The sequence below is a fragment of the Oenanthe melanoleuca genome, chromosome 4A, assembly GCF_029582105.1.
Source record: "Oenanthe melanoleuca isolate GR-GAL-2019-014 chromosome 4A, OMel1.0, whole genome shotgun sequence".
NCBI lineage: Eukaryota > Metazoa > Chordata > Aves > Passeriformes > Muscicapidae > Oenanthe > Oenanthe melanoleuca.
The window spans coordinates 10,865,412-10,893,227 of NC_079338.1; the positions used below are offsets into that span (position 1 = coordinate 10,865,412).

General features: G+C 37.7%; 1 protein-coding gene across 2 annotated transcripts; it reads left to right on the plus strand.

Annotated features, from left to right (window-relative positions):
- Positions 1-2,180: 2,180 nt before the first annotated feature.
- On the plus strand, positions 2,181-27,514 carry CUL4B (cullin 4B). Of its 2 annotated transcripts, XM_056491130.1 has the most exons (20): positions 2,182-3,349; positions 6,026-6,141; positions 10,617-10,720; positions 11,605-11,674; positions 12,178-12,251; positions 13,272-13,434; positions 13,535-13,624; positions 13,899-13,981; positions 15,017-15,084; positions 16,172-16,290; positions 17,126-17,318; positions 18,392-18,496; positions 18,794-18,904; positions 19,624-19,709; positions 20,275-20,382; positions 20,629-20,742; positions 21,663-21,768; positions 21,842-22,014; positions 22,514-22,666; positions 23,804-27,514. In XM_056491130.1, the coding sequence occupies exons 1-20, from the start codon at positions 2,815-2,817 to the stop codon at positions 23,897-23,899; spliced, it is 2,667 nt and encodes an 888-aa protein (XP_056347105.1). In that variant the 5' UTR covers positions 2,182-2,814; the 3' UTR covers positions 23,900-27,514. The 2 variants fall into 2 exon arrangements, 1 of the variants encoding a protein (XP_056347105.1); XR_008840481.1 differs by lacking the exons at positions 22,514-22,666; positions 23,804-27,514 and having other exon boundaries at positions 2,181-3,349; positions 20,629-20,753; positions 21,673-21,768; positions 21,842-21,928.
- The last annotated feature ends 302 nt before the right edge of the window (positions 27,515-27,816 follow it).

A 27,816-nucleotide genomic window follows, 5' to 3' on the forward strand; every position in this document is an offset into this window, starting at 1 on the left:
GGCGGCAGCGCGGCGTGCGCCGGGCGGTGCCAGCGCCGGCAGCTCCGCGCCCTCCGCTGCCCCTCGCGCGGCAGCGCGCTGCGGGCTCTCTCAACAGCCGGGTGCTTGGGACTTACAGGCACGGCGCTGTTTCCCAGGCAATACAGCGCTTTTCGGTAAAATAGGAAGAGCAAAGTGCTAATAGCTACTGGTATTTAAACAAATTTTTCAAATTACTTGAAAAAAACACAGCCATCTTCAAACCAGCAGAACTTTTATCAAATAATACAAGCAACCACATTTCTTAAAACTATAATGAAAATTTCATCATATTCTACATCAAATGACAGAAACACAAGGTAAACTGCTACCCTTCTCGAGAAAGACAGCACATCTTACTGAAGTCACCTGAGCCACTGGTTTCATGCCTGCCTAAAACAGCAAGATTAGGCCCAAATTTTCAAAAATTGCCTTTGTCAAAAGGGAGGTCTTAACCTAGAAGTATAGATATTTCTGCTACCTTAAAGCAGTTGGACCTGATTCCCTTCAGGGCTGAGCTAACCTTGAGTCTGGTCTCAACTTCTCCATCTTTTCCAAATTCTTTTTGCTGAGGTAGCTGCAGACTTCAGGGCCAGGTAACTGCTCAGCCAATCTAAACGTGGTTGTACACAGGATTTTTGAAGAAGGCTCCAAGAACCTAGGCTGGACTTCATAAACACAGCTCTCAGTGTTACTGTTGAGCCTCAACACCAAAAAGCTGGAGACGTTTGCTCTGGTTGCAGGGTTACTTTTAAGTACCAAAATTTTAAAAGCATGGTATGGACAAGATTGACAAAGCAAGGGGAACATCCAGCAACAGCCCTGACAGACACCACCCCTCAGGATCACACGCTAAATAGAAAGGACTTAGGATTTCATCCCGCCTAAGTTTCTGTAGGAAAAGGGGGGAAATCAATCACTCCTGGCTTCCTCCTGGATCCCCAGAACTTTACCTTGCCTCCACCTTTACCTGCTCTCACATACCCAAAAGTTGAATATTCTAATTGATGGGACAAAGTCATTGACTGTTCCACCCCTGAATGATTGCATAGATAGCAACTTCAGGAAAAGGGACACTTACTCCTGTCTTTTTTATAAATCAAATCCTTTCAATGAACCAAGAATGTGTAGAAATTTGGCATCTCTTACATCTCTACACCTCTTATCTAATTTGGCTTAGGTGAACATGACAGTTACTGGGGAACAGAGGAAAACTTTACAGCATACTAAAGTAAGTTTTATTTACTTAACAAACACATTTATTTTTGCTACATCGGACTTGGAATGTAATTTAGTAACCTTGAGAACCATACAACCTGTTCTAAAGCCAGTCAAAACAAGACTGAAGCTTTGTTTTTTTTAACTGGGAGAAGTACTTTTCTAGACAACACAAGCATGACATTCCAGGCCTCAGGAGTTGTCTGACGGTGACTCAGTCATAAAACATTCTCCAGAAGAGCCTCAGTAACATTACATTGCTATCTCTACGTACCAGTGTCTGCCAAGACAAGTTAGCCCATCTTTTCCTATCCAACACATAAATGGCACTGAAATTCCCCTGAGCTCTGCTGCCAGGCAGCAGGTGTGCACTCTGGCTGAAGTCCATGGAGAAACTCCTGGAACAAAACCTCATCACTTGATTTGTTACTTTTTCCATTCTCAACAGTGTTTGAATCCTAATAACGTTCCTAACAAAGGGAGTTTACAGTTCCTTTGGTAACAGATCCACCTACACCAAAAAACATTCTAAAGGCCTACAACTTCTCTTCGTGCTTCCAAAAATTACAAAACAAACATAACAAAAGTAAACCACAGTCTGTAGCACAGTGCAAACCCGCATGTATTAAAATAATATCAAAAAGCTGACGCTAAATGATTATTTACAAATAAGTGTAAGAAAAATAAGCAAAACCAAGCCAACAGGCCCCGGCCTAGGCCGCAGGCTGCGGGGGCCGAGCTCCCGCGAACCGTGCAGCGCACCGACCGCGGCCGGAGCCTGAGGCGGGGCGGGACCCCGGTGCGGACCCGGTACGGAACTCCCAGGGGGCGGCCCCGCCCCGAGCCACGATCAGTTCCGGCGGGGCCGGGGGCGGGGCCGGGGCGGGGCCGAGGGCGGGGCCCGGGGCGGCCCCACCGCCTCCGGCCGCGCTTCCGTGCGCCGCGCCCCGTCATGCACGGCGGGCGGATGCGCCGCCATTTTTGCCCTCCCTCCGCCGTGCAGTGACAATAACAACCCGGCCGGGCCGTCCCCCCTCAGGGAGCGCGGGCACAGGCGGAGAGGGGGGAGCGGGGCCCGAGCGGAGCGGCCGCGGGGCAGAGCGGGAGGCGTGTGGGACGAGGGGCTGGAGCCGAGGCGAGAGAGAGCCGCGCTCAGCCCTCCCCGCTGCTGCTCGGCGGAGACGAGGCGGCCGGAGCAGGAGGGGAGCGCAAGGAGAAGCCGGGGGAGCGGGCGGCCGTGGGGAATTCTGCTGCTGGAGTGAGAATTGAAAGGAGCTGTTGGGCGGTGAGAGGCAGGAACGGAACCGCTCCGCTGGGAAAAGAGTAAAAGCAGAAAGGCAGAGGCAAACTACGAGAAGAACCAAAGTAATAAAGAAAAGGGGAAGAGGAGATAAAGTGATTCCTTCGATAAAGAAGAACGCGAAGGAGAAGGAATACGAAAGGACTCCACTGATGAGGAGGAGTTGAAAGACCTCCCTCCGAGAGACAGGAAACAGAGATTGACTCTAAAACTCTCCCTCTCTCTTTGTCACACCACAAGGATTTGATGCCCCTCAGCCTGTTCACTTCTGTGTGTTCATGTTTCCCACAGGTTTCTCTTCCCCCAACCCCCCAGCTGCAGCCCAGGAGGTCAGACCTGCCACTGATGGTAACACTAGCAGCAGCTCCTCCTGCAAGAAGAGAAAGTTAAATAACAGCAGCAACAGTAATTCCGAAAAAGAAGAATTTGATTCCATTTCCTCCTGCACCTCTTCTCCTTCCAAAAACACCTCCTCATCATCTTCCTCTGTCATCACCGCTTCCTCGTGCTCCTCCTCAGGGGTTGCTTCCTCCAACCATCACCTCCAGAAGAAGCTGCGCTTTGAGGACTCCGTGGATTTTATTGGACTCGATGTGAAGATGGCTGAAGAGTCTTCTTCCTCCTCCTCCTCTCCTGCTGCCTCTTCTCAGCAGCAGCACCAGCAACAGCTTAAAAATAAAAGCCTTTTAATTTCATCAGTGGCTGTGGGGCACCATGCAAATGGCCTGACCAAAGCTGCCTCCTCTACTGTTTCCAGTTTCGCCAACAGTAAACCTGGCTCTGCCAAGAAATTAGTGATCAAGAACTTTAAAGGTAACAGGCCATAATTTGTCACAACCTGTGGGGAGCTGACACTCAACTTTCTGTTTTGTTTTCAGGCTGAAAACTGGTTCTTTTCAAATAGCTCCAGGTTTTGTGGGAATTGTTCTTCTGTGGTGAACATTTCTATACTTATGTAAAAGGGAATAGTGATTTCTGATGTGTGCTTGCCTGGTCATGTACACATCCTGAGTTACACTTTGCTGCTTGGAATTATTTTTCAAACTCTTCACTCTGTCTCTTGAGAAGGCCTTAATTTGTATGTTAGGTGTAAGGTTTTACTATTTAAGTGTGTAAATCACCTTCGTTTAAACTTTTAACGCTTGATACTTCTTTCCTAGTATTCAGAGCTTAGTGTATATTTTAGCCCAGTTTATACTAAGTCTTTGCACAGAATGTGTTTGTTTTGTTTAATTGGCCTTGAATCTGCATGTCTTGCTTCTATCCGTGTTGTCTGTTTATAGGATAATCTGCCTGTGCTTAGTTTTAAATGTTGAAACTAAGGTGATTATCAGGCTATTATGGTGGATTTCCTTTCTGGTTTCCCCACTTGCCTTTGAAGTAAGTAGCTCAGATTTTTGCTGAGTTTTTTCCTTGTAATGTCCTCGCTGTAATTTTTAATTTTAGTATCTTTTCTCTGTTTTGGCTTACTATTACTTTACAAGTTTACGTTATTTTATAAATTCTCTCCAAACATGTGTTTGAGATTTTTGAATAATGTTACGAGAGACCAAGGTGAAGTAGAGAAATTAAACTTTTCTGATGTCATGCTGCTTCATTTTCTAGTAAACAAAAATACAAATAGGTAGGCAGAAAGCTTAGCTAAAATGCTGCCATTTTTTCCCTATAAAGGTGAGGATATCGTGGGCTTTTTTTCATTTCCTGCCTCTTGCTGTCTTCCAAAATAGTCCACTACCTTGCTTTCTTGGGTTATTTATTTTACCTCATGTATTTGAGTTTGAGGAGGGGTAAAAGATATTACCAAAATTAAAATTAATTTCTAAATACACAGTTGACACAAATGTTCTGTAGACATATTGCATTAGGTAAGGATTAGGATTATTTGACCCACTGTAATGTTTTACAGGAATTTATGATCACACTGTAACTCTATGCTTTGAGGTTCCAATTCTCAAAAATGTTCTCTGCCCATCACAGCATCATCATTTAATTTGTCTGATTATTTTAAAATCCAAACCTATCATGCATTATAGGCTACTCTTCAGTTGCTTGTGCACTGTTATCTTTAAAGGAAGTTAACTTCTCACGTTTAAAATATCTGTTAAATGTCATGGATTGCATGGTGCTGTGATCATTGCTTATAAACTGGTGTTTGAACCACTTGCTTAAAAAGGATGCCTCAGTATTCTGACAGTTTTCTTTTTATTTACTCTCAGAAACTGAATAAAAATCTCAAGATTTTTGTCTTTATCTTAGTGTGATAGCAATAACATGCTTTACAACTTAAATAACTTCCTAGAATCCATAACCTTGTTAACTGTTGAGCAGCATACTCAGGAGTTGCTGGTGAAAATAGGCAAGTCCACAGTCAGTTGTCTCTAGAACCAGATGATGCAGCTAATGCTGGGATATTGCCAATATTGTAGGGAAATGCTGGGAAGAATGAAATAACTACTTCTTCCTCTTAGATATTTCTAAGGAAATAAAGCTTTAATTTTTTTTTTTTTTTTTTTTTTTTTTTTTTTTTTTTACTTTTAGGTGTATAAAAATCAATTTTAGTAGTGTATAAACTCTGGGCCAGTTTCACCTGTTGGTAGCATGAATGTGCACTTGTCATCTTCCTCCTCAGATTTTCACCTTCTGTCTTCTCCATTTGGGAATGTGCTTATTAGAACAAAGATGGTCACTTTATGTAGTTACAAGAACATAAAATTTTAAAATAGTTCTTATTTCCTGATGATGTGACTTGGGGGATATCTCAGCGTGTTGTAAATGCTTTAGTCTTGCTGAAGGTGCTGCAGAGAATGAGTCTCTATAAAAGAGCAAGAAAAAATAATGGAGAGCATCAGATCTGGAGCTGTTTGAACATTAAAAGAGGCTTAACTCTTAAAAAATATCCACAGGTCAAACCCAAGAGAGGCATAAATGGATTCCTTTAAAATTGGAAGGTTTTCCTTGAGACCATAAAGCCTGCACAATAATTACAGTGTTTCCATGAGTGTTTCTTGAGGAGTTATTTCCAACTGTTAATACGGAGTAGAATTAATGAGCAGTAAATTAAAAACTAAGATACACACCACTGTGTATGTTTTAATGCATCATTTTCTCCTTTTATCTTCCTTTCTTTTTGCTCTGCTGTCCTCGTAATGAGAGTGCAAGGAAGATATAGATAATTATTGCTGGTTTTATCCCTTCTTGAGCTGCTCAGGCACAGGATTGTGATTTTTGTAAACCACAGGTACTGTTTTGACTTCAAGTGCTGTGGTGTGTATGTGAAGAGCAATGCTGAGTTTCTTCAATATGTTAACTTTTTCAAATGTGAATAAGATACTGCTTTTACACAAATACTTTCTTTTCATGTAAGTATAAATTAAAAGCTGGACCATCAGCCCATACCTCTTTCCTCTCAAAGCTACATCCTTTTCATTTCTGTAAGAGATTCTGCTTTATCTAAATGCATTCTTAAACTTTATAAAATTTCTTTTAAAGATAAACCCAAATTGCCTGAAAACTACACGGATGAAACCTGGCAAAAACTGAAAGAAGCTGTAGAAGCTATCCAGAACAGTACTTCAATTAAGTACAATTTAGAAGAGCTCTATCAGGTAAGTATAAGTAATGGGCTAGGGCTTTTTTTGTTTTGTTTCTTTTTTTTTTTTTGTTTTGTTTTGTTTTGTTCTCAGATTTCTTCACTTAAATCACTTGATATAGTGATAAGAATATGGCATTTTGCTTGATAGCTGCGTTTGTCATTGAAAAACTTGACACCAAATAGTTTCTTCATTTTAAAATCCTGAGTAAAAACTTCACAAGACCTAGCATCAAACTCATATATTTTTTTTATTTGCCACAACAAAACCCGAGGTCTGGTTTCCATTGCAGCAGTTGATAAGAATTAACTAAGATGAGGAGGTATATTCCCTTTGGTGTTTAGGGGGTTGTGGTGTTTATCTGCTAAAGGAGAAATATGATATCCTCAAATATTGGTGTTTAGGGTTAAGATGATTTCTGTTAAAATCTCATTTCTTTTTTGAAGAAAAAGCATCACAAATCACTTAAAAGCTGAAACTTTCTATTGGCTTCTAGTAGGTAAATAGAACACCATTTTTCTTTCCTGAATCGTGTTATTTTGGTTTGATTGTAATTTTCAGGCATTGCAACATTCTTCCTAGCAGCTGAGAATCAAACTTTTTTGCCAGCAAGAGCTCTGATTGTGTCTTGTTAACTACTTTAGGAAGTGATCAGATTGAGCTGCATTTCCTAATGCTTTTTTTATAACTCCACTTCTGCTTTTTCAGCTGAATGTGTTGGGGAGATTTCCCCCTGCTTACCTTTTCCCTGCTAACGTCACTTGCGGTTTTAGCAGCATAGCAACGGTGCTGCTTTAGCTGGGTATTAAGAAGCACTTGAACTTTTACTCTACTTTTAAAGCCTTTATTACCTGGTTAGTTGTTTGGTTTGTTCCTCTGTGTGTGTATATAGACTTCTCACCATCTCTTTTTAGTGTCTCTTCTTCCCCTGCCCTCCCCTTATCAACATAAGCTGCATTTGTATATGGCAGAGAAAATCCTGTTTGTACAAGGCTTGGGGACAGATTTAAGGAAGAATTAATTCCTATTCCTCAGTCCACAGCATCCTTAAGATCACTATAGTCTTTTGTAATGTTCAATTAATTAACTAAACATACTGCTTTTTTAACAGATTGTCAGAATAATAGATAGTATTGTTACTTTTGCAAAACTTGGTGAAGTGATAGCAAATTGCAACCGATTGTACTGGGTAGTACTGTAAATTACTTACTCTAGACTGAATAACAATGCAAATAACTGTTAATTAAGTGCTTGAAGGCTATCCAAAATTGTTGAAAAATAGAGTTCTGTTGAAATACTTGCTTCTGTTTAACAGTGTTGCTTAAATTTCTGCTCAGTCTTACCACAAGCTTAATTTAACGTTTCTTGTGATCAGAAAACCAAAACTAAGTTTTTTCTTTTAAATCTCAGTGATTCAACATTGTTATTATTTAGATACTTCTCAGTGAAATAGAGTGCAATCAAGTATGGTTTTTTACTATAAATATAAAAATAAATGTCTTGATTTAAAAATAGTAATAGGAATCACTAGTGTTTTTAGATGCTAACTAAACTAATGTCATTTCTGAACAGCTGCTTGGTAAAAGGATCTGATCCCAAATATGCTTTGGCAGATACCATTATCCAACATAGAGGGGAATTACGAAAGCATGTGCAAAAGTTCTGCTGCACACCTCAAAAGAATATAACTCTTTTTTAATGGAGTTAAACATCTTGTGTTTGGTTTAACTCCTGTCTGTGCTGGAAAAATCCCACTCGGCAAACATTTCAAAACTCCTCAGCAAACAAAATGATTCCCATCCTTAGGCAGGCTGAAGTGCTACAGAATTGAATGATTCTTTCATAGAATAATTATCTTTACATTTGTACTTGAAAGTAGAGATCTAGATCTTTGGTACCTGATACATAGCTGCTTTTTTTTTTTTTTTTTTTTTTTTTTTTTTTTTTTTTTTAATATCAGTCAGAGTTAAGTACTTCAGGAAAGTTCTGATCTTCTCTCAGAGTTGTGTTCATTTCTTTTTCCTTATCACACAAACCCAGGTGTGGATGTTGCAGTTAAAAGGGAAGGAAAAAAAAACAAAACCAAAAGACCAAACAGGAAACCACATCCAACTGCATGTTACACGAAGGAAATAGGGCTCTTCTTCAGATTTTCTGTCCATCATTAGGGCACAGAGTCCCTGATCAGAAACATATTTTCTACTAATTCAGAACAAGATGATTTTGTGAACTAGAGGCCCTAAAGTTTTTATGTGTATCAGTGTTGATACATTTTAGATACAATCAGCATTGTCTAACACTAACAATTAAGCAAATCATAATTTTGCACTAGGGGGTTAATCTCTTAAAATCTAACCCCTTAAATTCAAGCATTTCTGTGCATGTCATCAACTAAGATGCAGAAATTTTGTTTTTTATGTTCAAACACTCAATCCTAGCAGACATGTTTAACACTTTGGAATGTCTGATAGACAAATGTAAAAGCTCAGCTTTATAGGAACACTCCATAAAGGCAGGTGTATATTCATACATGTTTATTTAAATAAAAGTTAATTGTATGCATTTGTCCATCTACAGTGCAGAAGCTAATTCTTTTAAGGATTTGGAGCAGCATGGTTAAAGGGTGCTTGTTTGATAGGCAGCAGTTGTAACAGTTTTGGGATGAGGTAACCAGAAGTCCAGCAAAAAGGCTGCTGGTGTCTTGAGTTAGTGTGTTGAAGCCAGAGTAATGGTGGTTCTGCAGGTGACAGGCAAGTTCCATCCAAAACAGTCACCTTCCCAGCTCTCAGTTGGCTTCTCCAAAGTGGAAGAAATTAAGAAACCTAGGAAGACTGCACTTGAAGTTCTAATCAGGCTCTTCAAGCTCAGTGTTTTACATCCCCTTCTTCTACTGAATCAAGTCTCAGGTTATATCCTGGTTTGCTGCCTGGACCTGGTTGTACAATAGCAGAATAGAGTTGAGCAGTGCCCATAACCTGGTGTGAGCAGTGAACTATAGAACACATTTTCCTGTCACTTTATTCCATTTGTTTGATGTTTCTTAAGTGTTGAGGCTGAGAATGAAACCTGTTGCTATTTCCAAATATTAAGATATGTATACTTGGGGGATAATTTTGGCTTTCCTTGCAGTCTTCATTCAGACCTGTTTTGGTTAATTGGCACATTCGCTCTTGCTATACCTGTTTACTTCTGACACTAAGCTCATGCAGGTTTGGGGGGTTTTGTGGTTATTGTTGTGTGGGATGGTTTTGTTGTGGAGTTTTGGTTTTTTTGGAGGTTTGGTTTGTGTGTGGTTGGTTTGGTTTTTTTTTGACTCTGTGTTCTAGAGCTAGTATTAGAGGTAGTGCACTTGCACTCAGAATGATTCCTGTTGATATCCTGAGATGAACCAAAGAACTCTTGTTTAGCGATTTTGATTGTTGCTGTGCTTTTAGTGGTGTCTGCTCATTGCTTCCATTTGGACTGTTGGGAAATATTATAGGAGAATTTCAGTGTAATGGCATAGATTTGCTCTGTGTACTTCTGAGCTACACACTCCCCCCATATTTACCTGCACGAACAAACTTTATCTTCCAGTCCTTTTTCCCAAGGAGTTGGTCCTTGGGAGGACCAACTGAAGTCTTTTCCAATAAGTAAATTATAGCACAAAGCATTTATTGAAAATCAAATATGCTTCTCCTCTAGCTATTACAGGTGTTTTACTGAATAATCACTTACTGTGGCTTTCACTGGCCTGCAAAGAGTTTAAGTTCTTTAGTTGCTTTCAAATTCTGATAATGGGTATGAATTTTGACCACTTGAGATACACTAATGGACTTAGGAATGATTGTTTGCTTGATCAGTCTCCAAGACATGGCCCCATTAAACTTCTTTTCACTTCTTACTGTGTGCACAATGATAATTCTCCTAATACTTGATGAGATCTAGAAATCTGGGATTGTCACTGTAAATGTAGTCATGCTACTAATGTTCAGGATTATAATTAAACTTATTCAGGCACGGAGTTGGTAAGATAGATAACATGTATATTTTTGGGGATGAGGGAAGCTTAATCAAGGAAAGGACTGCAAAAGGAAATTAATCTGGCAGTGCTTTTCCACTAATGTCAGTGTGACTTGCAGAGCACAGCAGTTAATAAAATTAATACCTTAAGTGACTGCTTTGACGTATGAAGCCCAGAAAGCTACTGGAAAATACTAAAGTAACCATCCTTGGTTTTTGAGATGCCAGTCCTTCAGTTCCATGTGAGAGATTGGCACTTCAGCTAAATTGATACTGTGAGCTGTTCAGGGCATGTACTGCTTTTATCTCATGTTACCATTGCAGAGCCATGTCTGTCTCTGGTGTTTTGTATGCAGCAGTTTACTCCATTAAAAGCTGTGAGAAGCAGAATTCTTGTCTGGGAAGGGATGTCCTCCTTTCTTGTAAAATCACATGTAAGAATATAGCAAGATTTTTTTGTTTCTGTTTCTCTTTTTTCTTTACTTCAGGCTGTTGAAAATCTCTGCTCCTACAAGATCTCTGCAAATTTGTACAAACAATTGAGGCAGATCTGTGAAGACCACATTAAAGCACAAATTCATCAGTTCAGAGAATATCCTTTTCTTAGCTGTTGACGAGCCAAAATTGTTTTACTTGGACGTATATAATGATGGATTTCTTTGACTAGTTCATTACATTAGGCCATGGTAATCTGAATTCCTAGGTTTTGTGCAATTGCCTTTATTTCTTTGTGGGACCTAGGAGAACACTACTTGTTCCTTTATGTCTGTAACCATTGAAAAGTTTCTGAGAGTTTCACTGGTATTTGTGAAACACTTGCACATCTTACAGAAGCTTGTGTTAGATTTGCAGCAAGGCTTAAAAAGCCTTTATTGCTGTATTGTGTCAGGCTTTTTTATATTGAACTTGCCAAGCTTAAAGTAAAATGTCTTCCAACAAGTAGCTGTTGGGTGTTTTTGTAAAAGCAATGGTGATCTGGCAGCACGTCAGGTTCTGAGGATCAAAATGTTTTATTTTCACAAGTTTGGAGTTGCATCAGGTTGACATGCTATTAAGTGGATATTAGTTAGTACCAGAACTATGCAGTCAGCTGAATAAAACATAAATTTGAAGGAAAGAATATATTTCTTAAGGTTATTACAGTCTAGAATTGAGCTCTTACATGTATTGGGTATTGTTGGTTTTTAAAGTAATGGGAATATGCATGTTTGTTCCATTCCCCAGGAGTGGGGAATCAAACAAAATATTCAAGACTGTTCAGATACTTTTTTAAAATTTGTTCAGTTAATTTTGGTTTCTCATTATTAACGCAAAGGCCCTCATTAGAAATTGAAATGTTTTGCAAGAAATTAACTGAATCTTTCTTAGAGTAGGTGAGTTGTGCTCTCTTTTAAGTGTGTTTGAAAAACAATAAAGTTGGTTCATTTCATTGTTTACACCATCTATTAATCATGATTTTCTTAATGATTTCTTCACGGATTCATTGGATAGTGTCCTTTTTCTGAAGAAAATAGATAAATGTTGGCAAGATCACTGCAGACAAATGGTAAGTTTATCTTTTTAAGGGAAACCAGTTGCTTTGGCAGCCTGTTTTGCTTAACTTTGTTCCTTTTCAAACTTCTTAAATTTATGTAAGGTTTCTTTGTGATATACAGCTGTATCTAGTTTGTTAGAAATCAAGCCTTGAAAATACTTGCATGTAGTCTGTTTCTTGGCATATGGGTCTGGTCTTGGACAAACACACCCCACTAATTCCTCATCATCATTTATACAAACCTTTCTCCTTTATACATCTTTTAAAGAGGCTGTTCTGTTAAATAGTAATGTGCAGTACTGTGTTCTAAGTTATGCAGTACTCCAGTAAATGTCACATTGATCACCTTGCAGGGATTGGAAGAAGATGTTAAATAAATCAGCAGTGTCCAAGAAAGCACTGCCTGAAACCAGTTGGTGGGATTTCTTGTTGCTGTTGTTGTTGAGCATAATTGGTGTTGCTCTTCAGTGTTAAGAGTAAAATGATTGTGGCTGCTTTATTCCTTCTCATGACAGATTATGATTAGAAGTATCTTTCTGTTCTTGGATCGAACTTACGTACTTCAGAATTCAATGCTGCCATCTATTTGGTAAGGGCACAAAGAAGTAAATGTTTTAGGGGTGCAGAAAATTATTTGGGAGTGTATTTCAACTATTGCTTATATCTTGCTGATTTTCAGATAGATTTGTTTTTAACGTAAATGTCATCGTGACATGTAAATTACATGGTGAATGCACAAGTGCTTGTTACAAAAGAAGACTTTTAATGTATTTGCCATAAAATATAGGATTGTACTAGAATAGCTGTGATCATCCCATATTTTAGTAAGGTAGATATCACTCTCCAGTTTGCAAACTTAAAGGAAGGGGTCTGATGAACAACTGAAGTGCAAGGGTTTGGGGTGCCCAAGTGTCTTAGCAAGCACAGTATTTCAAGTTCTGTAAGTACTTCGAAGGAGCTACCTAAAATAAAAGCAAGATATGCTTTTTTGGACTTCAGCTTCTGCTCCTTATATATTAATAATTAGTATATGCCCTACTGTTCTTTGCTACCTGAATTACTTTGCAAGAGATTAATGGTGGGCCTAACTTATCCTAAGAGGGACCATACACATAGTTTAAAATTCATGGAAGGTTTTAACTGCAGAGATTTTAATTGGGACGGTTGTTGCAGAGATCCTTGTCTGTCACACCACTGAGTTCTTCTAGGCCATGCCTAAAAATTAGAGATTAGTAAGTGATGGACAAAAAAGGAAAATTGTCCAACATCATATCCTGGGTTCCAATTCCATGGTTATTTTTCTTTTCTCATGAAGGTTGGTGTTCCAACATCCTGTCAACCAACTGAAAAATAATGGTGTTGCAAAAGTTACATGGTTATTTAGGAAAAAATGTCTGCATTGGTGTTTAAAATACATAGCTTCACATTGGTGTAGTGTCATAGTTTATTTTAGTGTTCATGTATTTGTTCATCTTGAGTGATTTGGAGGCAGAGGAATTGGAAGAATGCTGGTATTGGCCTCTTTATTAGATCTAAATCATGTTTCAATAAGAGATATCTGGGATTTATTCTTAAACCATCTATTGAGCATTCTTTGCTTTGTTTTTAGGGATATGGGGCTAGAACTGTTCAGAACTCATATAATCAGTGATCAGAAGGTTCAGAACAAAACTATTGATGGCATTCTTCTGCTTATTGAGAGGGAAAGAAATGGTGAGGCTATAGACAGGAGCTTACTGCGAAGCCTTCTGAGCATGCTTTCTGACTTGCAGGTGAGTAAACTTGTTTCATCTTTAAACCACTTAATAGCTCAAATTCTTACTTAGTGCTCAGTAAGCTTTACCCTGGATTGCTGTCATGTTGTTTCCCCAGATTTATCAAGACTCTTTCGAACATAGATTCTTGGAAGAGACTAATCGCCTGTATGCAGCAGAGGGACAGAGGCTTATGCAAGAACGAGAGGTATTTTGGATGTTTAACAGTGTTTGTTGTGCTTAATTTTAAAGCATGTGTTAGGGAGTAGAAATGTTCTGCTGCCTTAGACAGTGTACAAGGCAGTGATGTGACCTTTGTTTTATAGTATTGTGAAAAAAGAAATGCACGTGCAGTGGCCTTCAGTTACAGTTACTATGATTTCTGCTTAAAACTGGAGCTGCTACTTCTGTCAGACCAGTACTGTCTCTTTTTCCCTTCTTGTTTGTTTTTTTAACATACAAAACTACTCTGGCGTTTCTAGGTTCCAGAATATCTTCACCATGTCAACAAGCGCTTGGAAGAAGAAGCAGACAGAATAATCACTTATTTAGATCAGAGCACACAGTAAGTGCAATCTCTGTGCCTGGTGGTATGAGCTGTTTGGCTCCTCTTCTGTTGAGGGCCATTTAAGTAGCTGCAATTTATTTCTGTTATTGACTGACCTTCAAATGCTTTTCACTTCCCACGGTTCCATGTTTACAATGAAGCACTGTCATGGCTCACATAGCTAATAGCCTTTTCTTCTAAGTCACTGTTATTTTGGCATAAATGTTGTTAAGTATTTGCTTGAAGAAAAAATAGGCTGCCACTCCCAGCACAGATGTCTCTTTCCTGCTGAAATGTAATTAATCAACCGTTGTCCTACCTGAAAAAGATAAGACTCAGCATAGAAAATTCTAAAGCTTCTGAATATTTGCAAAAAATATTTGTATATGCAGTCTGGAAAATTACTGAATAATGTCATTCTTCAGTCTTTTCTATTTAGATGCAGGATTTCTTCCAACACAGTCAGGTGGAGGTCTTCTAATATAAAGCTACAGCTGTTGTGTCTGAGAGAAAATGTAGGTCACTGATATCAAGACCTTTCTGAGAGAGAGGTGTTTTATTGCTACTGTCATACATCTGGATTTCCTTCCTCTTTCAGCTGTTACAAGCATTTGACTTGTTTAGTGGCTTCCTTCTTCCATGCCAGTTTTAGTGGCCAATTCCCTGTTTTGTTTTAATATCTCTTGACTTGAGGTTTGTTTTTATTTCTCCTTGGTTTGTCTCTCAAGATATGAATGTCCTCCGACAACATGGGATTAGGCATATTATTTGATGAATTCACCCCAACTTCTTCACTGATAAAATCATTGTCCATCTACAGGTCATGTACAACAGGCTTATTGTGTGAATTAAAATCATCAGTCAGCAAACAGAAAAAAAAGATTGTTTACTGGAGAGAAAAAAGATAAATATGTGTAGAATAATTTTAGGTCTTTGGCTACAGATAATTAGAGCCTTCCCAATGCTAGTATAATTAATAAAATCTCAAAAGAAGGATTTAAAACTGTCAGTAATGGAAAAAAAGAAAAGTAATTCTAAACATTTCTTTTATAGGAAGCCACTAATTGCTACTGTAGAAAAGCAACTTCTAGGTGAACACTTAACAGCCATTCTTCAGAAAGGTAATCTTTCTTCTTTATTGAAATGTTTCTAATTACTGCTTCAGGGCTTTCAGTTCCTGTGCTGAAAGAAAGTGCTGGATTCAGGTGCTGGGGGGGGGGACGAGCTACATCATTCCTTAACTCCCTTTGCTCCTCAGTTCCCAAAATAGCACTGACCATTCTCCTTGTTGAAGATAAGGGGACGCTGTGCTGTCTTCTGATACACAGCAAAGCAAAAGGAAAATTAGAACAGGAGATTCAAGTTCAGTGTGTTAAGTGGCATTTCGAAGACTTGGAGGTAAAGGAAGGCATACACTTTGAATTGTGGCTGTAACAGAAAAGGGATATACTGAGTACTTGCTGCTGACAAAAAGCAACTTGTTTTAAAAATGTAATATAATTTGAGCTATGGAATACATTGCCTCAGTTCTACAGTAGTCTCTGTGGAGTCAAGTGACCCTCTGTTGATCTCAGAGATAATCTGGAAATAGAAACGGGTGCACCAAGAGTTGAATAATAAAGCAATCAAGTCCTTAGTAGCCAGAATCTGAATGAAACAGGTATGTGAGCATCTTCCTGCACATCTGTAACAAATTCTTCTTTGAGGGAAGTATCAATCTTTACCTGTCTAGTTTCTTAGAATCTTACTGTAGAGCATCAGGCCTTTTCCAGAAAGTTAAAAAGTGAATGGTGAAGATATTTATTGAAGCTGCTTGCCTTCAAGCATCTGTAAAATTTATTTTACAGCTGGAATTGAGACTCAGAGCTGTCTTTCCAATGAACTTTTCCTATGGATCAGTACAGTGTAAACTTTTCAAGTCTTTAGGGAACAGTAAAGCTGCAGTAAGCAAAGATATAGTGATAAGGTTGTTATGTAAAATACATGTAGCCTAAGTGTAATAAAATCATGTACAGTAATAAGATTTTTAAGGTTTCAGCCAGATATATTGTGTTTCACTGTTAAATTAGGTACTTTAAAATAGAGTAAAAACCCAAAAAACTCCACCACTAATGGCTTGATAAAAAAATATTGTTTTGAGGAGTAATAAGCCGTGCTTTCTTTAGGTTACTCTGGTTTTCATTTCTATTGAAATTCTCACATTTGCAGGTCTAAATCACCTTCTTGATGAAAATCGAATTCAAGACCTGTCTCTTCTGTATCAGTTATTCAGTCGTGTGAGAGGTGGAGTACAGGTTCTCTTGCAGCACTGGATTGAATACATAAAGGTACTGTTCCTAGAACTCTGGAACAGATATCACTGTTGTATCAGTGGGGTTTATACACAGATACTTGAGTCATCTCTAAACTATTGCATTTTTCTAAAAATTGAAGATCTTAGCTTATAAACATGTATTTAATAGACAGCTTTTGAAACATCCCAGGAAAGGTACAGTAACTGTTCTAGCCCTATTGAAGAAAAGATTGAACTTTCAGTTGAATTATTGAACTCCAAATAAATTTGGATTTTATAATCTTGCTTATAGTTAGTTTGTGGGACCACTATATTTCTTCTGTAGTTATTTTGGTAATAGCAGAATGTTTGTCTTCTTCCTAATAAAATTTCCTGTGAGAACAAGTGGTAGTTTTAGTTGCCAACCAGTTGAAGTTCAAAAAGCACTTGAATATCAGTTAGAATTATTCATTTTATTCTCAGTGAAAATGTTACAGAAAATATGGTTTTTATGAAGGAAGGCTTTGGAATGGCAGAGGAGTACTATTAAATAAAACAGAATTTAGTGGCAGCATTATCTGAGTAAAACCTGAGGATATAGACGTTTGAAAAGGGTATGTTAATTTTGTCATGCAAAACTATTTCTTAAGACAGAAGTTCTGAATCCATTCACTTTTTCATTAGTTTGTTTTGAATCAATATGCAAGGCCTAGGGATGATTATATATTAAATGCTGCATAATGCAAAAATACATAATAAAGTAATACTTTTGTTGTTAGTGGAGCTAATATGACTACCAGAAACACATTACTAAGGTAACTTAAGCTTTTAGAAGTCTTGTCATTTAAATTAATTATTCAGGCTAATTGAAAAATGTTTTATTTTTGCAGGCATTTGGTAGCACCATAGTAATTAATCCTGAAAAAGACAAAACCATGGTCCAAGAACTTCTTGATTTTAAAGACAAAGTTGACCATATTATTGATGTTTGCTTTCTCAAGAATGAGAAGTTTGTAAATGCCATGAAAGAAGCCTTTGAAACATTCATTAACAAAAGACCAAATAAGCCAGCTGAACTTATAGGTAATTTTATTCAATTTCTTTCATGTGAGAATTTGGGTGCTGAGTTGCTGATGCACTTACAGATGGGATATGCTGAAATTGTGTGTTAATAAAAGCTCCATGCATATCAGATGGGATCTGCTGTGCCACCTGATGAAATGGAATTGTTTGGGAGGGTAGCATCAAACATTAAAAGCCAACTGTTCATCACATCACTGGCTAGGCTATAGAAAAGTGCAGAACATCAGAATTTGGGCATTCCAGCAACTGTCTAGTGTCCAGACATGAGAATACTGCTAATAATTAGATTTTTTTCAGAAGCTTATATAACTGTGCCACCAGCACGTGTCACAGAGCTGTTAGAGATTTAATGTGTGAAAGGGAAGAGAGCTGAGGATTCACTGAACCTCTCATGGTGTGGAGAATGTCTGTGGTTTGTAAAGAACATTATTTACAGATTTGTGCTTTACGTGCCTGGTACTCTGCACTTTTGAATCATTTCCCCACATGGTGAATCATACCTGCTGTGCAGTTGGTTGTGCTGTTAGGTTTGTGGAGTGATACTTTCTGCCCTTTTTTTTTTTTTTTTTTTTTTTTTTTTTTTTTTTTTTTTTTTGCATTAATTCCCTAACTGTAATGTGCTTACCAGCCCATTTGAGATTAAAACAAACAGTCTGGTTTGATTGAAACTGGAAATTAAAACAAAATTATGATCTGCTAGAGAAATTCAGCAGTATAGTCAACACATTTAAGTAACTGGTTTATATATTTTCTTCTGATCAATGTCAATCTGCGACAGCAGTGACTTTACTTTGGGGTCACAACATAAACCAAGATTTTTTTATTAGGCAAAATTCTTTTAACATTGTGTGTGATAATAAAGCTAAGATGCAGTCATTGCTTATCTGAAAAAGATACTAGGCTATAATGTTTTTATAACTTTATAGCTTCTATGAAAATGTATCAAGATAGCTTATGAGGCTGATAGAATGTGATATCAGGATCCTTTAATATAATTAATATTAGATTTAGAGAGTTTTGTTTCACTGTGATATTAAGCATGTGCTAAACTCTATTCTTCAACACTCTTTTAGCTAAATATGTAGATTCAAAGCTTCGTGCAGGCAACAAAGAAGCTACTGATGAAGAACTTGAAAAAATGCTGGATAAAATTATGATCATATTTAGATTCATATATGGTAAGTGTTAGGGGTTTTTTATGGGGATACAGTTGTCTAACCAGTAATATAAAGGTATTTTGAAATTATTTTTGCAGTATGGTTATGTTTTCAGGTGTTTGTTCTCTCTGGATGTGTTTTGTTGGTGTAGTGCTGTTTAACTACTTTGCCTGTCAAATTGCAAATAACAAAACCTGTGGAAATCTTCATATGAGGGCCCTTTTTGCTTTTCTGAGCTTTGAATTGGGTCACTTGTAGGTAATGTTTATTTAAAACCAGCAGTGCTTTCTGATGACTTTTAAATCTCATCTCTTACAGGAAAAGATGTCTTTGAGGCCTTTTATAAAAAAGATCTAGCAAAGAGACTATTAGTTGGGAAGAGTGCATCAGTAGATGCTGAAAAATCTATGCTTTCCAAACTCAAACATGGTAAATATCTTATCTGTCTATCATTTCTATCCATCAGCTTTGTTTTAAAAGTAGTAGTTTTAACAGGCCTTCACAGGAGCGCTGTTGGTACTTTCCTTTCCAGGAGGATAAAAGCCTCTGTGCAGCTCCTGAATGACTGGTGGGTTTTGAGGAGTTTCATTTGATTTTAGTTCTGTAATTATAACAGGAAAAGCCAAAACACAGGAACTTGAAGTGCACAGTATATCTTGGCCTGTGGGATAGAGTTGAGTTTCCCTGCTGAGTAAATCAGTGATGTGCTCAGAGAACTTAAAGATGACTTCCAATTGTTATTCACTGCCAGCAAGGCATTCTGTAGTCTGGTCTTCATTGTTTCATTGGATGGAGCCTGTGGGTGGTAAGGGTAAGATTTTTAGAACTTGATCTTGTTTTGCCATCAGGAGTCAGTTTGTAAGGTAGCTGATAGGGATTAGAATTGTCACCTGAGTGACTGGTGGCCACTATAGTCAAAGGCTGAACAGTCAGGTCCATGTGGAAAAACAACTGGATTGCAAAATAGCTACCACATTAAAGCATTTTCCTCTTTTTTCTGTACCTTAATTAGAATCAAAGTCTTTATGTAAAGAAAATCTGTTGAAAAAGGTCATCCTGGTTAAAAGTACATTCTGTCACTTAGACTACTCTGAGGTGTTGAAAATAAACAGATTGATTTCTAATATTTACATTTTTCTCTTCTATAGAATGTGGAGCTGCTTTCACCAGCAAACTTGAAGGAATGTTTAAAGACATGGAGCTTTCAAAAGACATAATGATACAATTCAAACAGGTACTGAGGGAAAGTCTGCTGTCTGTCCTGTCTGTGCTTTTGAAAATTTTACTGAATTTATTAAATGTTTTTCCTGAGCAACACAGCAAAGAAACTGAGACAAGCTTCTTCAAGCACACAAACAAAACATCACCCACAGCAATAGGAGAATTGTAAACTTACAAAACATTTTAACACTAGCTCTAAGACATTTTTAACACCACTGTATTCTGATGCCTGGCTTGGAAGTTTTTGCACATTTAGTTCTGGTGATTATGTAATTTTATGATTACAAACAATTTTTAACATTCTTTTCTCCATTCACACTTAATTAGCTAGATCTTTACCTCAGCCTGCTAAAACACCACTTTTTTACTGTTTTCTTCCTGTACAGAAGTGCCTTTTGAACTTCAGAGAAGTGCTTGTTCTTAATTTTCTTGTATGTAACTTGGAATTTATAAAAGAAACACATCATGTGGTCACTTGTCTTCTCTGCTCTTGCAATGCCTGTTCTAACTTTCTAGTTCTACCTGAAATATATATAACAAATATACTCTATTTCAATTTACTTTGTTTCTCTTTGCAGTATATGCAGAATCAGAATGTCCCTGGCAACATTGAACTAACAGTGAATATTCTGACTATGGGTTATTGGCCAACCTATGTGCCTATGGAAGTCCACCTGCCCCCAGAGGTAATGAGCATCATGGGTTATACAAGTACTAGCCTGTCAGAAATGCATCTTGGGATCCACTGACACTTGGTTTTCAATATGCATAGAGAAGGAAATGCAGAACTGTCTTTTTAAAAATGGAATTTGTTTTCTTGCAATTTTTATCATTCTAAATCTTGATTTAAGGCTTAATTGATTGTGGAAAAGGGAAGGATGTTTTTAAAGTAGAAATTGTGTTTTAGTGTTTTGGGATTTTTCTTTCTTTAGATGGTAAAACTGCAGGAGATTTTCAAGACCTTTTATTTAGGAAAACACAGTGGTAGGAAACTTCAGTGGCAGTCAACACTAGGACACTGTGTACTAAAAGCAGAATTTAAAGAGGTGAGTCTATTGTTTCTATTACTCCTGCTGTTTTGTTGATTCCAAGTCTGGGTTGTACCTTAAGTGTATATGGGAAAGCTTTCTTGTGCTGTGATGGAAAACTTAGCACCGTTTTTGCAATTACTTTTAACCTCCTGCTATCTCTTCCAGAGTTGGCAGTTTCTGAAACAGATGTGTTAATGTCTAAAAACGTGCAACCAATTTATGTATTGGTGGGGAAAGAAAAGCCTGTTGGGGAAAATAGCCAGTGGCTTTAGCTCCAGATTAAAAATGGCCCTCAATTCTTTAGTGGGAAGGAAAAAAAAGGGGCCATGTTTCTTTGATGGCCTTACTTCATCTGATAGCATTAAGCATCTTCACAGTAGGCTTTTCACTACTGAAATAAAGAAAAAATCTGGATTGTACAAGAACACAATTGTTTTATAAGAATTTCCAGTTATTCCCTTTCAGCATTTCTTCATGGACACAAAATTTTCTCATTAAATAGAAATGCTTACCACTTCCATTTTCAGAAAAAATTAATGGTAAAACAAGTATTATCAAAGTTGATTGTTTCAAAGATTCTGTGGTTTGTTATACTGTGTTCCTTAAACTAATGTTTGTGTTAGCTTTTGACTTAAATGTCTTTCAGATTGCAATTTTAAGCACTCATCTGATACCTGATGCATGTCTTGGGTATCAGTTTTGTCACTGGATAGAATAGTCCAGCCTTGTGGCCTCAAGCTTGTGCTGCATTTCATAGTAAACACAAGTGACCAGTAACTTCTATTCTTCCATATTCTTAAGTGAATAAAATAACACCCTATTAGTGAAATAACTGACATACAAGAGTGACTTGTTTCTCATGTTCCCCTCATTCCTTTCCCTCCACCCCCAGAAAAAACAGCCTGGTGATGTCTGTTTTATTTCCCTTATGACAGGGCAAAAAAGAGCTTCAGGTCTCCTTGTTCCAGACACTGGTGCTGCTTATGTTTAATGAAGGAGAGGAGTTCAGTTTAGAGGAGATAAAGCAAGCCACTGGGATAGGTTGGTATCAAAAACAACCGAGTACTTCCAAGTGTTCTTACTAAAAAACCTAAACAACTTGTTTCTGCTTTAGAGGATGGAGAGCTGAGAAGGACACTTCAATCTCTGGCTTGTGGCAAAGCCAGAGTACTGACTAAAAGCCCCAAAGGCAAAGATGTGGAAGATGGTGATAAATTCACATGTAATGATGATTTCAGACATAAGCTCTTCAGGATAAAAATCAACCAAATTCAGATGAAAGAAACGGTATATTTTTTTTTTAATCCTCTGGGGTTTAAATCCTTGGGTTAAGAACTTTGTTGCCTGCCCTTTTACAAGCTTTTTTCCTCCTGGTTGTCATGTACATACCTATATCTCTGTCAGTCTTACACATGTAATTGGATGACAGCACATAAATAAATGTATGCCTCTGTAGTAAAACACCAGTTATGCTGGATGTCTCTAAGTAAGGTTAAGAGAAGTTCCTATTCTGAAGTGCTTTTGTTCTTTTTTGTATGTGAATGTGGAAAATTCACTGTGGACTTGTTTCTCTGACAGCCATCCAGTGTAAAATCTGAGCAGAGGTTTTAATTCTTTGCACAAGTGTGTTTTTCAATAGACAATCAGTCTTCATATTTGTAAAGGCTTTATGTCAGATATTTGACAACAGGCATTTCACTGTCTTACACTGAGAACTGTCTTGGAGACAGAATTGTTTTGACATTACTGGTATTCTCATTAAAACTTTTCTGAATGGGTCCCTCAGGTGGAGGAGCAGGCAAGCACTACGGAGAGAGTGTTCCAGGACCGGCAGTACCAGATCGATGCCGCCATTGTGCGGATCATGAAAATGCGCAAGACACTGAGTCATAACCTGCTCGTGTCAGAGGTCTACAACCAGCTGAAATTCCCAGTCAAGGTGGTGTACTGATCTTTCTACTTCTAAAGCTTTATTAGTTCTTTTTATTTTCTCTGGCCTGCTCAGCTGAACAGTACTTCTGTCTAAAATGTACATCTTTTTAGTATTATAATGGGCAAATACTCTCTTTCAGGAATTTTTGAAGTGCCAGTTGTTACTAAAACATATTTCCAAAGGATTTCAGCCTTGGAGTTTGTTAGCAGCAAGGGAGCAGCTGGATCTCTTTGTGTGCTGCTGTTCCACTGTTTGCAGTGTTCTGGCAAGGCATTCTTGAGCAAAGCAGAAAATGTTTCAGATCTCAAAACCAATTCTGCATTGCAGTGTTAACTTGGTTGATACTTTTGAAGTACAGTGGTTTTTCTGGGGATGGATTATACTGGTTAATATATATACACATATGTAGGAATAAGAATAGAATACTGGTGAATGTCTCAAAACTGAGGAAGCCCACAGTTGCAATATAAAAGGACTGGCTTATTGTGTTTGAATGGAAATGTTTTCAAATAGACAGTGATGCATTGTTGGAATTGAAATATATGGTGCTTTCTATCAATGGAAATGTAAAATAAAAGTTCCTGCTATTTCATTCCATTGTATTGCCATGTTGAATGCCTGCAGGTCTGTAAGTATTGCATAAACTGTAGTTGGGCTTTGTAAGATTATAGCAGATTATTTAAATAATTTTCCTCGCTTGTTATCATGAGGCATTTTTATAAAGTTCCTCACACAATTAAATCAAAGGGCACCCAAACTATTGCAAAACTCATTTGCTTCAAGAGGAAATGAAACTTTTACCATCTTTTACTGGCTAAAAGTCAGAAATAGAAACACTTTGGTACACGATGCACAAACTGCACTTCTTTAGAGTTCAGTTCCCATCAGCAGCAAATATTTTTCTTTCTGTAAAAATCCTTTTAGTTGCAGGTAATGAGCTAACTTTAACTTTCTCTTCTATCAGTTATACATTGCAGAGTTTAGAAGCTCTGATACTTTAAAGGGTTGTTTTTTGTTTTTTTAACTGGGATTTCTGTTTCCTCAGCCATCTCAAACAATATAGATATTTGGCTCAAGTGGAAACAAAGAGCCAAGCAGCATTGACTGCAAAGTAGTAATGCTGACATCTGCTTTATTTTACAGCCTGCTGACCTTAAGAAGAGAATAGAATCCTTGATTGACAGAGACTACATGGAAAGAGATAAAGAAAACCCGAACCAGTACAACTATATTGCATAAACAAACATATGTTGGCCTTTGTTTTACTGCACACTTGGTGTCCTACACAGTTGCCAGTGGATAAACTAGCCTGTTGATCCCGTTAATTGACTTTTTATACTACCGATGATTGAATGAAAGCAGTGTAATGGAAAAGTATAGTAGAGTGGACTTCTTTCAGTGGTTAACATGCCCATTTAAAGAGTAATATTTACATTTTAAGAAGAATGCTGTTGAACTCTTTGCATGTTATTTAGTAAGATGTGCAGAAAGCTGAAAGAAAGTACCTGGTCTTTCTGATTCCATTTGTCTCTGGGTCTGATGAGGAGTCCCTTGATATATGACAGATATCTTTCACATCTTTAAATGGAAACAGAAGGTTCATTAATATAAGAAAATAGCCTTTAAAATGCTTAAACTGCATGCAAACTTTTAATTTACTGTACAGAATGCATTTCAGTTATACATACCATTGGTTTGGTTGATGCCCACAGTTGGATTTTTTTCTCTTGAGGGGGGGAAAATGGGGAATAAGCCAAGCTATGCTTATTGCTGATTTATTGGAAAATATTCTGGGTTGCAATTTAGACAAAATGGTGCCAATATAAAATGATGTATAACGTTTGCAGTGTGGGCATATATACTGTATATACAAACACCATTCTTAAATAACTGCTACAACAAAACAAGTTCAGATTAGATTTATATGGCTTGCCTGTGAGACTTGGTGTTCACCTTTGGGAATTTTAAGCATAAAACAGCCATAATGAAAGAAGTGACAGTTTTTACTAGTTATGGGTAGGAGGCCTTCACCTCTTGGCAGCAATACTCTAGAATAAAGAGATGAATTAACAGATGTTAATTAACCACACTGTTATTGTGGTAAAGCTGTAAGAACAAAAATTGCAAATAGATTTTAATACTTGTTTTGCTTTGCAACATTCTAAACTTGAACTAACCTCAAGGTTTAGACAGGGCAGCTCTTCTAAGACTGTCCTGCTTTGGATTGCTTTAACTTAAAGCTTTAAGAACTCAGCCCTAGAGCCTAGCAGGCCTCCTAGAACCCAGAAGCCTACCTCTCATATAGTAAGTTAAGTATTGCTACAAGGCATCTAAAATATATTTTCTTAGATGACCAGAGAGCATTCTTTGCATCTTTATATGACATGGGAGAGTAAGTCACTTGAATGTAGAGCTTTGTTTCAACAAAATACATTTTTTATTGCTTACAGCAGAATGTGCCAGGAATATTTGGGAAAAAAAAAAGGTGTCAGCAGAAAAGGAACTCCTCCAGTACCAGTTCTTCCTTACCCAGCCAGGCTTTAGACCTATGATCAGCTGTGTTGCAGAGCACAATGAAAAACCTCATCCTCTTTCAGGCACTGATAGTCCTGGGGAATACCAGATATCTATTGAAAGCAAGATGTTACTTTCGTTTAATGGCAGTGTAACTTAGCTCTCTATGACCTATAACTTCTATCACTGTGATCCCACATTCAGGGGTGTGCATGTGTGAGAGTGTGTGTGTGTTTTCTGACACATCCCATCCTTAGTGCTTTTTTTATCTGCTGTTTAATTCCATATATTCTCCAGCCATGTTTTCTCTCAGGCTCTTTTGTATACAGTCCTCATCTGACAGATGAAACAAATGTGGGTGGTTTTTTAGCTACTAAATTATTTGTAGTCACCCTCAACTAACCATCATACAGCTCTTTGTGATCTGCAGAAAATCTGCCTTGCCCCTTGACACTATTGCAGCATTACCACTGGTAGACATCCAGGGCCACCCCTGCCTCTGTGAGACAAATATTGACAGAGTTATGTGGTGAGAACTTTTGAAGACTCCTCCTGCAAATCTTCAAGTATAAGCTCAAACAGAGATCCACTGGGGAGGAAAGAATGCCCCCCACCATTAAAAAAAAAATTCTGTGTTTCACATTCAATGTTCCTTTTCTTGTATGTGTTTTGTATCTTCAGCCAATAAAAGATTCCTTTTAAAGAGAATTGGAGAAGAAGCATAAGACTTAACCCTTTGGGAGACAGGAGCTGATGTATTGAGCTTGTTCCATTCAGTCTGTTGTAGCATATAACTAACACCACTACATGTGTGAACACCTGTTGTGGTAAAACCCTCCCTCATTACACAAGCATCACATTCAGTCAAATGAACTGCAAAGGACTGTAGGTTTATTTCATTTTTATGCTATTTCACGAACTTTAATGCAGAAAGTATTATACAGAAAATGTCTTCACAATCTGAGGCAGACCCGAAGCGCAATCCAGTTAAAGCAACCCAAAGAATTGACTTTGAGAACCCTGGTTAGACCGGGAAAGGGGTGAGCAAGGGGAGGGGGGAGGTTTCTCCTTGTAGCTTCCTGGGTTTTCCCCAAGAACTTGTTCATCTCTTCTGCTAAGGTCTTGCTCATTCCTGGTTAATGACAAAGCTGCAGCCAAGATTTGTCGTTGTACAACTCTGCAACTTCTTGCTGGGATCATGTGCCTGCTTATTGAGCCATATATATCTCTGTAAGAAAAAACTGAAATGGGCTTGGACCACAACTCATCTGGCTAGAACACAGCTTGTCTTTTTTGGCCACACATTTTTAATCTTGACTCTTGCATGCAGTTTATAGCACCTTGTTCATAAGAAATTGCAGTTTATTCTTAGAAATATATATTTTAGGTTTTTTAATCTTTATACCCATAAATGGACTATTTTTTTTGTCTTGGCTGGTTTCAAAAGTGACCATTTTGTTTAAATGCTGTAATTGCAAATGTGTTGTAAACGTTGTTTTGTTCTATAGTTTACACGAAGGTGCCAAAGTAAATAGTTAATAAAAGAAAAAAACAAACCCTAGCAAATTGTTAAGTTGCTTTAGCAGTTCTTCATATTTTGGTTTCAGCTATTTTTTTTTTTTTTGTCAGCCTTTCATTTTTTCCTAGACATATCATTTGCCCTAATGCTTTATTTTAAAACAAAAAAAAAGTGCATCTAAAAAAATGTTCAAATACCACTTCTTTTTAGTGCTCTCATATAGTAGGAAGAACATTTTATTTGAAACGTTACACTAAAATTGTAAGAGTACAGCAGCATTCAAAAATGTAATATACTTTTTGTATAACAGTCTTGAGAGTGTGTCTGGAGTGGGGGGTGGGGGGGAACTAACCCTGTTACTTTTCAGAAGCCTCTTCCCTCAGCTACCAGAATATGAAACTGTGCTTTTTCACAGCATCAAAAATCTTATAGTTTATGCAGACTTGCAAACAGGGCATGTATCACCGTTGCATCCTTCGATGCAAAAAGCAGCAAAACCTTTTTTATGTTTCATAAGTCTGATATGGGTACAGAGAGTCTTTCTTAAGTTGGTAAATAATGTAAATACATGTCCTTTCAGAGAGTGAGTCTGTTATCTAGGTATTTTGTGTCATTTAATAAATATTAAACAGTTTTGTGTTGATAAACTCTTGTGTGTAAAATGCCTTCTTACTCCAAGTTCTGTATGTTGGGCTTACTACTGTTTATGGCTTCTTTAAATTCTTTAGCTTGTGCTTTGATAGCAAAATACTTGTTTGCTACTTAAATATAATAAGTAGTTCTTTATTCATTCAGTCATTAAAATCCCTTGAGTTTTCTAAGTGGCTTCCATTCCTGAATTTTTATTATTTTGGGTTTTTTGCTAAGTTTTCTGTGGTTCTTGGAGGGAAAGGAAATAAGCATCCTTATGGACTCTGAATCAGGATTAGAATGTGTCCAGGTGGCAGAAATACACAAAAATACAAGAGGTGGTGGCTCGTTACTCCTGGAGGAGGCACCTTTCCTGCTGTGTGAATATTCCTTGTCTCCCACTTTATCATTGTTTTAATGACTCTGGAATGATTATTGAAGTATGAAGGACAGAGCTGCCTAGGGAATTTGCTTCTCTTAGGAAGAATGGCCA

Coding starts and splice junctions, on each gene's coding strand:
- CUL4B (XM_056491130.1), top strand. CDS start 2,815: ATGTTTCCCACAGGTTTCTCTTCCCCCAACCCCCCAGCTGCAGCCCAG. Junction 10,721..11,604: donor CAAATTCATCAGTTCAGAGA/ATATCCTTTTCT, acceptor TGATTTCTTCAC/GGATTCATTGGATAGTGTCC. Junction 18,905..19,623: donor GCTTTCCAAACTCAAACATG/GTAAATATCTTA, acceptor TCTCTTCTATAG/AATGTGGAGCTGCTTTCACC.